The 16,739-nt window shown below is 40.5% G+C and overlaps 1 protein-coding gene and 1 long non-coding RNA gene across 4 annotated transcripts; one reads left to right on the forward strand and one right to left on the reverse strand.

Moving 5' to 3' along the window:
* Nucleotides 1-309: 309 nt before the first annotated feature.
* Nucleotides 310-16,696, forward strand: LOC144200070 (uncharacterized). Of its 2 annotated transcripts, XR_013327033.1 has the most exons (7): nucleotides 1,533-1,614; nucleotides 2,025-2,194; nucleotides 3,855-3,951; nucleotides 13,932-14,626; nucleotides 14,723-14,901; nucleotides 15,357-15,523; nucleotides 16,320-16,696. It is a non-coding gene; the product is annotated as an uncharacterized LOC144200070 (long non-coding RNA). The 2 variants fall into 2 exon arrangements; XR_013327032.1 differs by lacking the exons at nucleotides 1,533-1,614; nucleotides 2,025-2,194 and adding an exon at nucleotides 310-578.
* ttc9b (tetratricopeptide repeat domain 9B) lies at nucleotides 1,302-14,829 on the reverse strand. Of its 2 annotated transcripts, XM_077721955.1 has the most exons (4): nucleotides 14,085-14,829; nucleotides 4,110-4,292; nucleotides 3,585-3,697; nucleotides 1,302-3,471 (listed from the first exon to the last, which is right to left on the reverse strand). In XM_077721955.1, the coding sequence occupies exons 1-3, from the start codon at nucleotides 14,587-14,589 to the stop codon at nucleotides 3,603-3,605; spliced, it is 783 nt and encodes a 260-aa protein (XP_077578081.1). In that variant the 5' UTR covers nucleotides 14,590-14,829; the 3' UTR covers nucleotides 1,302-3,471; nucleotides 3,585-3,602. The 2 variants fall into 2 exon arrangements, with proteins under 2 accessions (XP_077578081.1, XP_077578080.1); XM_077721954.1 differs by having other exon boundaries at nucleotides 1,302-3,697; nucleotides 14,085-14,827.
* Nucleotides 16,697-16,739: the final 43 nt, after the last annotated feature.

Genomic DNA, 16,739 nt, shown 5'->3' on the forward strand with positions numbered 1-16,739 from the left:
AAAAGATTGTCTATAGTAAGCTTTTTTTAAATGTACACTAAGGCTATATTTCATTAAAACAGGGTAGACTGTAAGGATTTTTATAATACATATATATAGTAAAATTCTAAATATATAAAACTTTCTATATCATTTTAATTTGTAATAATTCATTGAACGAGAGGTGGCCAGCCAATCATTGGATTCGATACAATCACGCTACCCAGCCAATCATTGAATTCGATACAACACGCTACGCAGCCAATCATTGGATTCGATGTAATCACGCTAGGCAGCCAATCACGGTATACTTCCAGGTGAGTCGAAAGCTCACCCAGCGAAAAGTGAATGTGTTACATCGACTCCCTAAACAGCGTTAAAATGAACCGTGCATCTTTTAAATCGGAATCGATGTCGGGATCTGTGCAAATAGAAGAACAAGTGTTGAAACTCCGGGCCATCTTTTGTTTTTTTTTAGTTGAAAAGTTGTTCTGCAAAACATGCAGTGAAGAAAGAGTTTGTGAGCGAGTTTTCCAATGGTAGACTATCGACTACTAAATGCAATCCAGACTACCTCGAGGACAGATGTGAACAATGAGGTAAGTCAGATCTGTGCAAATTCTTGTGCAATTTATTAAGATGTTTTATGTATGGTTCTTAATAATTATGGCTAGATCATTAATGGGTGGTAAAATACACCTGGTGATGGCAGCTGTGATACTGGTGATGTGGCCATAGTGCGCATTTCTGATGGTGCTCACACTGGTCTTCAGGTAGGTTGTCTGGATGCCCACATATATGAAAAAATACAGGGAACATTGATAGTAAAGCTATATTTCTATTTTTTTTAATATAAATTACCATGTAAAGCAAGGCTTTTAAAAAATTAAAACATGTATATTAAGGCTATTTTTCTTAAACAAAAAATAAATCTTCCAAAGTAATGGTATTTTATTTAAAAATACAATTTTGGGGAGAATGACTTTATATGGGTAATAGTTTTAAAAGTTTCAAAATTCTAAGATTTTAACTGATGGCATGCTTTGAAGTTTTTCCTCAATGCAAAGGGGAGCTCAGAAGGTTATGAAACATTTTTATTTAGACAAAGTATTTAATAGGACTCAATTTAAGAAGAAATATTCAAATTAGATAATGCAGTAAATTTTGATCATTCTCACGCTTAAGATATGTCCATCCTTTTTATTCTCTGTGTTAGGCTTATTTGTCCATACTTTGCTTAACATTTTAGAAGAATAATTGGAACTAAAATAACATCTATAAATAGTCTGTCTTTCCTGTAAAATTGAACACAAACAGCCATATTGCTCTTCATTAGCCACTTTATTGTCTCCTTTGATCGATTCGCGCCGTTTGAGGCAGGAAAAGATCAAGCCTCCGGCTTCGGTGAAACCTCCAAAACCGAATGAACATCACAAACTCACAGTTGGTGTCTCAGTTAGCGTCCCTTCCCAAAGAAAACAGCCACAAGTCTAAGACAACAGTCACAAAGCACTTTTCTTTTCTTTAAATTAAAGCTTTTCACAACCAGTTCTTTTTTTTTTGGGGTGGAATCGGGTAGCGTCAAAAGTAACATTCATGTTCACTCAAATGATAGTCAAGGGGGAGGAAAAGCAGGTACATTTCATTTTTTGTTGTGCTTTTTTGGGGGGATAAATGTTGTTGTACTTTTCATATATCGCAAATGTAAACAAAAAAATATATATTTTGCCAAATTTCTTCAAAAAGCATTTCAGTAAGATATAAAGGGCTTATTTTGAGTTTTTGGCAGATTTAGTTTGTTAGAATAAAGGAACACATTTAAAACATTATTTTTGAATTGGCATTATTTCCCAGTATCTTAATTACCTGGATTGCATTTTTTCCACATTTATTTTCTGTTAGGCAAGTTAGATGATGCTATATCTGGGTGATAAAACGCTAAGAATAATTATCGTGAAATAATTTTTACCAACAATAATATTAAAAACTTTTGCTAAAAATGTGATAATTTTAAACTGCAATTACACCACCCGACCACCACACAGAAAGGAGGGCCTGTTGCGAAATGATCGCAAGTTCCAGACCAAAGCTCAGGAGAAGAGTATTGAGCAATAGAGGCTAACATGGAGCATTAATGCAAAAGGACAATAACATTGCCAAAATAAGCGATTATGAGATGCAGGACAACACCGAGCTGACCCACTCAAAGATCCAAGTGAGTTCGCCCTGGCATTTCTTTTCTTTTTTTTTTTTTTAAATGCCTCTTACCTGTGCAAAGAGCAGACAGCAAATTGAATATGATGACATAATCAATGGCTAAAAGTGCAAGCAACATATGAATCGATGAAACACCATGAATCCAAATCTAAAGTCATCATTTATGGCAAAACACCAAAACACAAAAAAATCACAGGAGGAAGAAAGATTCGCCATAATCTGTATTTACCTACAATGGACATTTCACACGTAAAATTTTCAACCATACAGTACACACACAATGGGATTTCCAGCCGGGAAAAGAAATCTGGTTTTCTGTTAGACAAACAGACAGACAGATAATTTTCACACAACTTGGCCAAACACGGGAAAACATCATGTCATCAATTGGCGACGTTGGCCAGGGTAGTTGTGACGTTAGTTTTGGTGGCCAGCAGAGGGAAGTACTGCCCGTGACGTTTGGTCCCCTGAGATTGATAATATATATATTTTTTTTTAATTCTTATTCCAGAAATACACAATAGGATAAAGAAAACTATTGCGTACCCGGTTTTCGATGGATGCTAAAATTGAACTAAACCCTGTTCAGAATTGGGGGTTTGGGTGGGGGGAACAACCAGGTGAGGGGGATTTGGGGGATAATTCTTTTTTTAAAAATATTTTTTTATTATAATAATTTTTTGACAACAAAGCCAAGACATAATGCAGTTGAACCTGAAGATGGGGACGAGTTTGCGCTCAAGTTTTTTAACCCAGAAACTACGTCAACTGGGATAGACGTCCAATACATTCTCAATCTATTGTCGTCATTGCTATTCAATGAGTTAATTCTTTCAAATGTATACATATAGTTGTGAAATTGTGTATATATTATTTGCAATCAAATCATTAACCATAAAATACTATAAAACAAAGAAACTAATTCTGCCCACTCCTGGTTTAAATGGACAGTAACAAAAAAATGACTGAAATTAGCCCTTAATGGGAAAAAAAAGAGGTGTAGTTAAGGGCCTGAGAGAGCCCTCCCGATTGGTCGCGCGTACAATCGAACCGGACCGGTCGGTGTCTTGATATGTGTCATGTGTACCCTTAACAAAGAGCTAATCTTGCCCCGAATATTCTCCCAGAAATAAAATGCTTTTTTTTTCTTCTTATTTCTTTTAAACATTGACTAATTCACGCAAAATGTCCATTTATTCACTAGTTTCTTTTAGAGCTTTATTATACATCAGTTTTCTTCTCTTTCTTTGTTTGGGGGAAAATGAGCTACAGCACCTGAGGGAAGAACAGGTAGTTCAAATCAACTTCTACAACGGCTTCCGTGCTGCGACGAGGGTGGCTTGGCGGAGGGTTTTGGGGATTTCTCTTTTTCGTTGGGTGCCGCCTACCATGTGAGACGGGCCGGGTCAACCGTGGCTTTCTTTGGCCAGATCTCGCTCCCGTTGGCCGCTTTTGCTCATCTTCATCTCCGTCAGTTGGATGTAGCGCAGCACGTTGGTGTCTGAAAGGTGGAAGAATCCATGGAAGTTATTACAATTTGTATGGCGGGATCTTTTTGTAGCACAATTGTTTAGTCGTAACTGGTCAAAATGTTAAACAGTGCAGATTTGTGTGGAAGGGATGAACGCTAACACCATTTATTTTCAACACCGTTTCAGGGTCGGTGGTGCTGGAGCCTCTCCCAAGCTGACTTTGGACAAATGTCTCTACTTACGAAAAATCCAGGTCCAGTGGATCTACTTACGAACAATCCAGGTACAGTTTCTCTACTCACAAAAAAACAGGGTAGTGTCTCTACTAAAAAATCCAGGTATAATGTCTGTGATTATGAGTGTTAATGGTCGTTTGTTTCTCTGACTGGAAACCAGTCTAGGGTGTAGTCTATCTTTTGCCCGACCCGTTCTTATACCCACCTGTAGGTTCACGGTTCTTAGCGTCTCGTAGGTAGCGTAGGGCACATTCGTAGTCGCCCAGGTGGTAGAAGGCAATGCCGGCCCGGTACATGGCCTTGAAGTGGTCCCTCTGGTGACCCAGTACCTTCAAGCAGTACTCCTTCACTCGCTCGTAGTTCACCAGCTCGGACTGCAACAAGCAAGCTGCAGAGGACAAAAATAAACAACGTTTAGTAGCTATTTGACAACAATAGTCAAGCGTCCGATCCAATTGTCGGAATTAAATGAATTGCACGTCTTTCTCCGTCCATGGCATTGAACAACCTCCCTCCGGCGGCACCTGTTTTTCTTCGATCCGACTAATGCGGCCGCCATTCACCGCAACTTTCACTGTCAGCTAATGCCCAAAATAACTTTATTAGTAAAGGAAGCCGGCTTTTAGTCCACAGATGGTTCGGAAAGACCGCCGATGGCTCCAATATCTCCTCGCTCACATGCTGATGGTAACCGATTGTGGTTTTCACTTTCAACTTCCCCTCCGGGTGGTCGCTCGCTCTTGCATTTCCCTGCCCATCGCTCTACGTCTTAATCATTGGCAAATGTCAAAAGAGCTCCCTCCCATTTGCACCTTTTTTTCCTCCCCTTCCCATGTTCCAGCTCCTTTTGAACCCCCACTATCACGTCCCCCCCCTCTCCTCCCCGTCTGCCCTTGACTCACAGACAGCTCTGCGGACAACACGAGTCAGGGACCATTAGCCGGAAGGCAGGTTGAGTCTGGGAGTGAGAGACAGAAGGGGGGTGTTAGATGAGGGGTAGGCCGCCGGGGGGATTAAGCGCATGGGATGAGGTGAGAGTCGATGAGGAGGCGCAGTGTGTTAAAAGCCGTTATTGCGAGCCTACCTGTCAGCCCTCGTCAGTGTAAAACCCCCCATGTGTGTAGAGCGGTGTGTGTGTGGACAAAAAGTCAATGTAACAAGGTGCAGAGAGGCCTAAGAAGTAATATTCTATCAAGTCATGAGGAACCATTATATTCTTGCAATTAGTTGAGCCATTAAGTAATGTACTGTATAAATCACATGATATTACAGTTACATTAACGTACCTTCCGCACTATACGGCAAAACGAAAGTGCGCCTTATATATGGATCAATGTTGGGTAATCATTGTATTAAATTCCCTTTTTAGTAGCACAGCTACTTCTCGTTGAAGTATAGCACAACTACTAACTACTGCTACGATTAAACCTCCATCTAGTGGATATATGACACAATCCCCTACTACTACTAATACAACTGTAATCTTTTGAAATTAAAGGTGTGCCTTATAAAATAAAATACTTAAAATACTGTCATAACAAAACTATCCAATCATGTGACAAACACTGGATTTGAGAATGCAAGTGCAAAATAACAGCCATGTAAATGTGAATATGGGCCTATTCTTCCAATGCCCAAAATAATCAATGAATATCCCATTTATACCAAACGTTTTTGGCCATCTAACGTCAAGATAACAGAAATGGTCCAAACGTCCGGTGAAATCCACACGCTTATTTTTTTTCTCCCCTTACCCGCTATCCTGTAATTGCCCATCAGTCATTGGCCCTATTAGTGGGCATGAGCAGAGCTTTCAGAGGGATTCTGTTACAGCCTGTACCTAATGGCCGACAGACTCCACAGTAAGGTGGCATTGACCCACAAGACAAGCTGTAAAGTGCAAACAGCAGATGACAAAATAAGATGCTGTTGCGACCAAGCACGGGAACAAGATAAAGATACTCAAATGCTTAAATTCAACTGTGAATCTGCTGTAAATTTGCCTCTGACAGGTTAACTTATTTATTTTTATTATGGTTTATTTATTGTCTGATCCAGACAGTTCTCTGGACAGTTTCAAGCACCCCTTCTGCCAGTGTTACTACCATCCAATAAAATAACAGACATTTATGGCAACTACTGCTCTACAGTTATTACCTTGATTTAACACATGGTGGTAAATTAAAAAAAAAACAGACCTGCCAAATTGAGCCAATGTGGTAGCTTTTTCATGCATATGCCAACATGAGCAAAATCCATAATATTTCTGCTAAACAATGGCATTTAGGGATTTTTTTTCATTGCTGCCAAATTTCCAAATAAATGCAATTTTACCCAAACGGGAGTTAAAATTTAAAGGCCCACAAAAATATGATTAAGACTCATACAGATGAATAACTACTGAAAATGTACCCACACAAAAAGCATTTATACAATATTAATATCAGCTTTCCGACAAAGCACGAATATGATTTACGTTCACTTTATTTTGTTGTGCTTTTTACAAAGAAAAATATGAAATTTACATCCCCACCCACTTGAAAGTTGGCCTTTAAAATGCGCAAAATAACCACAATGTAGAGACACTGTTTTAGGGTGTCTATTTAATATTATTTACACTTTTAAAACCTTCTCTGTACGATTTAACTCTGGAAGCTAGACAATGCCCTCCAGTGAAATCATCTCCAATTATGACTTGCCTCACCACCCCTCATTTCATGTTTGTATTATCGTTCCTACACATAAACCTTTTTATATATATTTGGCTGATGCAAGCCGTCATGTGGTGAATCCACTCTAACCTTGGTAGCTGTTAAATGAAGTATGATTGCAAGAGGGCCGGGGATGAGTAGCACGATTTCAAATTTAAAACAATTAGCTTTCACAGTCCTTAGATGTGTGTGCATTGTAATCAGCTAACACAGCAGCAGATCAACAATTGATGGTCGCAGTAATGGCCACGTAGCAATAGTCGTAGAATTTACCCGTAAATCCTCGCAACGACCATTCGCTGGAGGCAGTTGTTCCCGATGTAACGCCACGATGCATCAGATACACTCTAGCTTAGTGTTAATTAGAAAAGCGGCATTTTATAAGAACATTTGCACCCAAAGAGGACGACTAATGAGATGTGAATCGGCGAGCCAGCGTGGCAGGGAGGTTTGTCTTAATGAGGAACCTGATGTGAGCGCCGCGACGGAAGAGCGGGCCCAGGTTTAATAGGACGCCGCAACGCTGACTGGCGCCGACTAATAATTATCGAGCTTTGGGATTTAGAGAGGAGAGTGCAGGAAAATCTATGGAGACTGGAAAGAACATAAAGCAAAAGTCAACATTTGATTTGTTTTCGCAAAACTAAACACTATAACATCACCCATCATTTCAAATTAGAAACATTGCTTTAGTTTACTGTCGGGTGAGATGGATTAAATTCATAATCCGAGGGATTTTTTTGGAGAACTGCGACTCGCTCGTAAAACAAGGTAGCACTATTCACACACTTCAACATTGACGGGAGTGGAACCCCGGGGCTTTGCCTGTGGCGCTATGCCGTGTCTTCTTCACCAATGGCGTCTTTTTTCTTTTTCTTTCATTAAGACGCTGCTAAAAGCCTGCAAGCAATGAAACAAGCTGATAGACGCGACACAAAGTGGAGAGGGATTGAGGCAATGCGGGAGGGAGCAAAAATCCATTAATAGAGAAAGGGAAACGGAAAACACCACCTCTAAGGCCAGATTAGTTTTCCACTTCCCCGATGTTTGGAACTCATTTCCTCGCAATGAAGCTGATTGGAAGCCACTCCTCGCTTTGCTGATTATTCGCCTGTCCGTCACCCTGTAATTAGTTCTGCGCGAAGATAACACGACGAGAGAGTGTCATCGCTCTTTCTCGTTACCCGAAAACGTTCATTTCTGACCCAGTCGTGCGGAATTTGTTGACGTTTGCCTCTCAGATTTGACATTTTTACCCTGTCAGAGTTGGATTTCTATTAACGAGAGTTTTCTGTACTTTTTTTTTTTGCGGTAGAAGCTGGGTGGGTTTGATGAAAATGGCATTTTTGAGATGTGAGGAATCCATTTTGACTGGGCAAAGCGGAATGATTGCTCAAATAGGCTCCGGCACCCTGCAACCTTGACAAGGATGAGTGGTGTTGAAAATAAATGTTGAAATTGTGACCTAAAATGTGATGTGCATGAGGAGAAGGTCGTTATTTTTTTTCTTAATTACCCAAAATAGTCAATTAATATAATGAGATCATCCACTTCATAGTTAATGATGCTACAATTGTGTGTTTTAGTACGCAGTCCGCCTGCTTTTAAAGAGGCAAATGCATTATGATCCTAACAAAATGCTCATCTTTTCGGACAAGGACATGATTTAATTTGACGTCAGAGAGCTCGGACAGAGCGAGCGGCCTCTCCTGGCCCCCCTGCTAAGAATAGCCCCCCGCGCCCCGAGCGCTGCAGCTCGTTATCATGAAATCACAGCTCTGACTTTATCACGGCGGCTCGTCTGCTCCGACACCCCTTGGAATCATCGTCTACTCGCCACCTTTGCCTTTCTGTTCATTTCACGACCCATTTGCTTTCCTTTCTTATTACAGAAAACGAAATACTATGCCTTGCGACTCTAGTTTGATATACTGATTTAGTTTTAAAAACAGCACAAACTAAATGAGACTGCTGTTAAGGATTGTTTTTGTTATGTTTTTCCCCCTGTGTGACCTGTCCCTGTGATTTCCCATTACGGTATTTTCTCACATATAATCCACATTTCTAACTCAGTAAAATGATGACTAAATCAAGGGCGTGCTTATATACGCACAAGACTTAGTGTTTATATAGTCTTCTTCACTAATAGATGTCAGCAAATTAGGATTTTACTATTGGTGGTTATTTTCTGTTTTGCAGTAAGAAAACAACCATTAGTGGATGAATTACTTACATCCTTATGATATTAAACCTAGTAATGCGCTTCTGATTCATACAGTATCTCAGAAATACATATATAAATTAAATTAAATGATTTTAAGGCAATTTTAAGGGTGCGGCTTATACGCAGGGGAGGATTTTATGCGTGAAAATACGGTAAGTACACCTGTGGTTTCTCTGCCCCTGGTGTATCTCCTATTTGTTGCCTCTTGTGTGACCCAGGTGTTGTGTCTGTGATTGCCCCATCAACCCATGTTTGTCTATTTTGAACCCTGCGTGTTTGTCAGTCCTGGTTGGATTGCCTGTAGTTGTCATGATCTCATCTATGTCCTATCATCCTTGTTTGCCAACATCCTCCCCGTCAGATTTTCTTATTTAATTTCATTTTTTTTTAAAATTTTTGTCTGTCCAATATTTTAGCCATAACCTTGAATCTAGCATTGTTTATATGGGTGGGTATAAGTGACATCATAGTGGATGCTTAGAGGAAAAGGCAAAAAAAATAAAGTCTGCGTCATGTCTTCCCGTGACATTTGCTGACCAGTCAAGCAAAGCAGCAATAAAAAGCTTTTTGATACTTTATTAAACTGCGCTTAAATGCGATTTGGGTATCTGCTTTTCCTCACAATAGAAAGTAAAGTGACGCTAAATAAAATCTACAGCATGAGTAAGAAAACAATGAGCTGCCAGCCTGCCACGGTCTGCTCTTCATCCTCTTTTAGCAGCATTAACAAAGTATTACCGACAATGGAAGAGAGGCCATTAGCAGAATCGGCCGTGATGGAGCTTCCTCAATCGTATAAATATTTAAGCAGATGACAACTAATCCTGAGTCAGCAACTATTTTGGGAGTGGCGGACAGCGGCGGATGGTGCAAAATGATTCCTGGAGATTTATTTGTTTATTTTTGGCCTGTCCGCTGCCAAGAGAGGAAGTTGCTTTAATTTCCAATTTCCAAACGTCACTTTTACTATAAAACAAATAATGTGATAATACAGTACTTATAAAAAACGTTAATCATTTTAAAGGGCCTTCATTTAACTTAATGACATCCTGGGAAATATACAGTATAACTTTGTTTTCATGTTTTTTGCAGAACACCACGAAAAATGAGGTAATACTGCAAAAATACTTTTTGTGCTCTCTTTAATGGTTTTTGGCTTACAAGGATTTTATAGAAATACGAAAAAACAACCTTCAAACCTACAAACTGACAGACCTTTTAAATTCCAATTCATCTTGTGATTGATTTAATACTTAAAAGCCCCCCCTTGATCCTCTTTCTTCTTGGGCCTGCAGTATCAATCATTTTTTTTCCCGATTTAGAAGTCACGGAGCATCTTCCGTCCATCCTCCTCACGTCTCTGAAGATAATCCCATCGCATTTAAGAGATCTGTCCAGTTTCTCTCTCTCTCTCCGTTTCTTATTATATCAAACAAGAGTTTGACACCCCTGGCGTAAAAGGTTAGCGCCAGTCATGAGCAAGCCATCTGCAGCTCTGGTTGGCACACAATGCGCTTACTAGCCTGCTCAACATAACCACACAGAAGGACAGCAAACACATCTCTCTGACCATCCCCCCTTTCCTAAAACTCTTCCTTTGCCCCCTAAAGCACGCCACAACCTTTCCCGCTTCGTGTATCGCCTCCATTTCTGCTGCCTTTCCATCGCTTCATTTTGCATTATCTCATGCGAGCCCCCCAGTGAGAAAGTTGGCGGGAGATGTAAAGAAAGACTTTTATAATATGTTCTCCCGCCGCCGCCGCTGAAAGCAGTGGACTGTACCAGCGAGCAACCCGCTGCTTGTTCTTACACACGGGTGACGTTATTCCCCCAAAGAACGGGCAGCTTCCCGGAATGTATAATATGGTTATAATCACAGTTTCTCCTTTTTAATTGCTTCATTAAGAAAAGTAGAGTAACTGGGGGCCCTTGTAAAACCAATCCCGTTTTTTTGCCCTTTTCGGGTCTAATCCGGGTCGTCTTGGTCATTGATAACAGATGAAAACGTCATCGTCGACTGATAATATTGCAATCCCATCACCCGTATGCCTTTTCATTATGTAAATATAGCGCGTCAGCAAGCAATGTACATAGACAGTCAAGCTTTCAGCGTCATACAGCGACATCTACAGAATCTTGAATTTTGTTCATACAAAAGGTGATTGGGCACTCTGTCTACTTTAGGAAAAAAATTAGACTTAAGTGTGCTCCATGTGTTGCATTTGTATGGTTTATCACTTAAGGGGAATTACAATTATTAATAAGGGGGGCAATTAAGGTTAGACTATGAAAGCATGTAGTAAAGATGCAATAGTCAGTGTATGTAGGGCACATTTAGCAACAAACAAGCAGTCACGCTAACATTCACACCTCCACTCAGCGGATATTAAACCCACGCTGTCTGCACAGAAGTCCGCCAAGAGTAGCACTCCGTCATCACTCATAAAATCTTGCAACAATAATCTTTTACAATAGTCGACCATTAATGGTCAGCAGCCAAAATGCGAATCTGTCAGCTTAGACAAACACACTTGGGTGAAAAATATTTTCCCCCCATTGTCAAATGTTTTGTAGTTCAATGTTTAAGATACAAAAAATGTAAATATCAGAAAAGATAGCTTAGTAAACCTACTAATACTGCGTTTAACCCTTTCATGCACAAATTGGGATTTTTTTTTAACCTTTACACAGTGCAACTAAAAATCACTTGTTCAATAAGGGGGTTAAAAATATTTCAGTTTTTTGTCGTTAAAAAAAAGATACTTTTAAATCCACCTGTAGTAAATTTACTGCCTACCCCACTGGCTCATATCATGTATATTTGAATTCCTGTGCCTGATATTTAGATACACACATCATTAGTAACTTCATGTAAATGAACTTGTAAAACACGTTTTTAAAAAATGCAAAATGTTCAAAAACAAATTAACAACACGGAAGAGCACAGCTGAAACTCGTAAGCAAAAGCCACTCTTGCGATACTATCTTGATATAGTACTGAAATAATGCCACCACTCAAGATTTCCTTTTCAAAAACTAAAGTCAGTTAATGGAGCATTGATTTCTGTCCCTTCAATTAAAAAAAACGTCGCATTTAAGTGATTCCTCTTCAAAACGGAACGGCAAACGTAGCCGCGATAACGGCAACAAAGAGGGCAGGCTGTGAGCAGTATTACTCTAACCAGAGGGAAAAAGGCACCATGGCGGTTGCCATGGTAAATATGGCCCCCTGTCGAGTGTGAGTAGCACTCCCCTCCCCCTCTCCCTCTCAGTACTGGCTTTTCCTTTTCCTAGCATGGGTGACCAATCCCATATCCCGAACCTTATCCCCGATTTTAAATCATCCTACATGCCACAGCGGCCTTCGGTAAAGGTGGTCGATGTGCGCGACCTCCAGTCCGTCATGGAAGAAAGATTGTGATTCATCTGTCATGCGCCATCCAAAAATAGCCACGCTATTAAGGTGAAATGGGCGGATGTTTTAATAGACTAAACTTTTATGAGGGTTGTTATGTGTAGTTGGGGTTTTCGGATGTTTTTTTTAATGCTTTTTGCCTATTGTGTCCCTCATGTGATCAGGTATGTGTATTTTGTAATCAATCCTTGTCTGTCTATTTAAACCCTGTGTTTGTCAGTCTTTGTCATATTACCTGCCTTGTTTCTAGTTGCTTGTTTTTATTTTATTTTAAGAGTATATACAAAATATTATAGGAAGCAAAGAGCTGCATTCATTACAGACAGGAACCACATGCAGCCTGAGAGCCACATGTTTGCCACCCCTATTTCAACAGAAGGGCGTCATCACGTATGTGCTATTAAAACTTGGGTATTCTATCTGTAAAATGTCATGTTTCCCTCAGGTCAATGTTTAATATTGCCACTTCAATATTGATAAACTCCCACAATTCTCTTCTTGTCAAATATTTGGTTTTCTATTATTTAGAAGGGCTTAGTGTATTAGTGATGTTCCGTGTGATGATATGCTTGAATAATTCATGCACAGATTTGGCGATCACAGGGAAAAAAAGATGCGGTTACACAGTAAAATTATTGTTGTTGTTATGATTGTAACAGATGCTAATTGCACCTTACACCTTCTGTTCGTTTATAATAGAGCATGTAAAGAAACAGCGAGACTTTTTTTTCATGTCATTATTAAATTATGGGTAAAAATGTTGTACGGTGTATTGCAAGCAGAGCTCCTTTTACCTTTAAATAGATTGTGAATGTGCAGCCTTGCTTTTAGACATGCAATCTTACATCATCCATTTGATGAGACATAGAGGCCTTGTGTGAAATATTATCACAAATCATCACTTTGGGAAATATTACAAATCATCACAGGGAGCCTGTCTCGCTCATACATATCTGATATATCATTGGCTTGTGGAAAATGAAATGAAAATGACTAAAAATAAGATCTATAAAGTATTGACTTGCATGCAAGTAAAAAAATGCTGGACTAAGGAACATTATAATGTGTTCAGCCTTCATATTATATATATTTGAAAGATGTATGTGATATAATATATAATATGACAATAGCGGATGTTTAGCTGCACTGTGTTGGATGCAGACAAGGCATTTGTTTTGAATACACTTCTTGCTGATTATAACCTTATTTCAAACAGTTTCATACTTCAGAGACATGCCTGCTTTTTATGTAGCTTTATTTTCTTGTCATGTGGTAAAAAGGTTTAAAAATTAAGCAATAGTCTTTGAAAAAAAATTAATTTTCTTCCAAAAGTTTACCAAGAGATGGCGACAATGACCCTAAACGAAGAGAAAACATTGTTTTACCACGTTTAATGTCCTAATCCGATATCTGACCATGCTCAAACTGTGTATTACTAAATTGACTTCATTCCTGGGTGTTGCATACTTGTTGTACTTCCTACCATCTTTTTGATGGTTGCCCTGTTTACCTTCCACCAACCAACGATCAGGTTACGTGATATCTTTTTTTCCTGGCACCAAAGAAATCTCTTTTGCAATTTGGATTTTAAACATAGAAAAAAAATGTTTTAATTTGACGTTTTGAAACCTATTTATCCTCCCCACGTTAAAGGTCCAAACGTCCAAATGTTTGCAGAACACGGATGGAGAGATGGAATTGACTCCCAAAAACAAAGCAAGAAAAAAAGGCGAGGAGCGCGTCTGGTTCTCCAGGAGCGAGAGCGGCTGTCTCTAACGAGGGAGATCGAGTTTGGGTGCGCTCGTGGCGGCCACTCACTATGCAACTCACCGGTGAGACTGTCGTAGCACTCGATCTCGGTGCTTTCCACGGCTCTCCGCTGCTCGTCGGTCAGCTTGAGGACGGCTGGTGGTTGGGCGAGCAGGGTGACCTCGGAACTGCCGCTCGTCCCGTCGGCGACGTGCAGCCCTTTGAGCTGCAGCAGCGCCCGGTGATATTTGCCGATGGCTTCGCGGAATTTCTTCTCCTTATAGCAGCGGTGGCCCTCCGCCTTGAAGTCGACGGCTTTCTGGATCTTGATCTCCATTTCGGCGGAGGCAGCGACTCGACACCCGTCTCCTCCTCCGCCTCCATCGCTGCCACCGCCGCCGCCGCCTCCTCCTCCACCGGCCGCAGCCGCCCCCGTCGTCGCCGCCAGACTCCGGCCACCAACAACGCCGATCTCCGGGTAACCCTTGAGGCTCTTCCCCGGCTGTTGCTTGGCTTCCATGCCGCTTAGTGAGCGGGGCTGGAGCGGACCATGGTGCTCAGAGGACCGGAGCAGCGTGCTGTGCATAAAGGATGCGATTCGGCCACTTCGGAGAGGCGAGACGGTAAGATGCCGATCGAAGAAATCAATCGCTGATAGTATTACAATCGGACGCAGGCCGATGACTTGTAGAGAGATAAATTCCACGGCCGCATTTTAGGAATTTGAAAGGAGATCGCCGCCAGAGAGGTGATGCTCGCGTCGTGGGTCGTGTCGTAGCAACAACTGAAGCGCGAGCCGTCTCAGCACCGAAGGCACGCGACCGCCTCTGCCGCTTGGCATGATGGGAAACCTAGTCCTTGTTGTTGCTGAAAGAAGCTCAAGTGCACACGCCTTCAAGTAAGTATTGACCTGATTTTTCTTATCACCCCAAAAAGGATCGTATTTCAAATGTTCATTTAACCCTTTGAGTACAACCCATAGGGGATAAAGCGGTTCAGCAAATAAGATGAGGATTGTATTTTTCAGACTTGTTGTAATCAAAAAGAATTGTACATCTAGCACCGTCATTGGAAGCCAATGAGTGCCCCAGAAAATAAAATAAGTAGAAGATAATAGTATTGGCATTGATAAAATGTCAGATGGCCACTCCTGAGAAATGCTGGCTTTTATTGACCTTTTTGTTCACTACTCTACACTGGAAATCGTTTTTCCAATTTAGCTTAGTTCAATTTCCACTTTTGTAAAAATAAAATGGAATCAAAGTGTATGGCCAGGAACTCAAACAGTGGAATTCCAAAATGAGGCCTTTTTAAATCAACTGACTTCCTCCTGTTTTTGTTCCATCGTTTCAGAATACCAGATAACAGACAGGAGAGGTGAACTAAGGTTTCACTGCAGTTCACAATAACTGATGACTTCATCGCTGAGGATTCAATGCCCGCATGGGAGCTTTGCTGGGGTGGACAACAGTGCCCTCCTGTGGACATCAAGCCGATCGTACACAGCCTCAAAGTATGACGTAAGTTTTAAACTGGAGGGGCAGCATGCAGTCTGCGCATAAACCTGCATCAGAGCTGTGACTCATTTGTTAAAAAAAGGACATCCGGCTATTGTCATTAACTTTCACTTGGTAAACCTAAAACATTTGACAAAATTGGCAAAAAACTAAACAAATGAAGAGAGTACATTTGCATGTATTTGGACCCATCGTTTTAATTCATTAACGAGGCACATCTTTTTTTTCTTTTAGACATTTCCTGTTAGTTTCTGGGGACAAAATTTGCAAAACACTTAAAATATCACTTAAAATATTTACAGTGTTAAGTAACAAAGTTCAAGTGTGAAGTCTGAAAAAACATAATGGCTGTAAGGGTACCATTTAAACAAAGGGCAAGGGAAGGGATAGACCCGCAGTACATAGTCACTTCCTATAGACTGAGAATCATTTTCCAACATAGAAAAATATCCAGCACGTGATATGTGCAGCCTGAGAGCACATCAACCATAGTTGTAGCTTTTTTTTCTTGGCTTTTCAACGACTCATGCTGCCTTTCAGGTGTTGTTCAAAATCCGAGGTATAAGAAACATTTGGATATAAATATGGGAAAGAGGGTGTTTGGGCAGCAGCATCCTTTAAAGGTGAATTATCACAACTATTCAAGCATTTTTTCCATGCAATTCTCGTGCCTTAACATTTCCTATGCTTAATTATGTTCCAAAATGTTTGACTCCATTTCATAGGCCAATAATTTTGACATTTCGCTGCAAAGTTTCAAGTTATTGTTAGTAATTGTTGGTATTTTCTATCTTTTCAGGTTAAGAAACGAAATATAGAGGACTTGAGAATTGATGCTGCTATGCTTCGCATTGTAACCAGACGTTCTACCTCAGGAGCTAAGTGCTCAACCCACCACCCTTTCTTTTCGAGCAGCCAACTGGTTTCCCCACTACCAATTTTTTTTTTTTGACAGGTGTGGGTTTCAAACTGTACCTTTCGCATGGTGGGCGGACACTCTACTCATTGAGCAGCCAACTAGTTTCCCCAATAATTGTATTTAATTTTTGACAAGTGTGGGTTTTAATCTATCTTTCGCATGGTGGTCGGACACTACTCATTGAGCTATGTGCCCAACCCACCACCCTACTTTGTCAATGAGCAGCCAACTGGTTTCTCCACATTTTTTTTTGACAAGCGGGAGTTTCGAACTCTATCTTTCGCATGGTGGACGGACACA

The sequence above is a fragment of the Stigmatopora nigra genome, chromosome 8, assembly GCF_051989575.1.
Source record: "Stigmatopora nigra isolate UIUO_SnigA chromosome 8, RoL_Snig_1.1, whole genome shotgun sequence".
Taxonomy (NCBI): Eukaryota; Metazoa; Chordata; class Actinopteri; order Syngnathiformes; family Syngnathidae; genus Stigmatopora; species Stigmatopora nigra.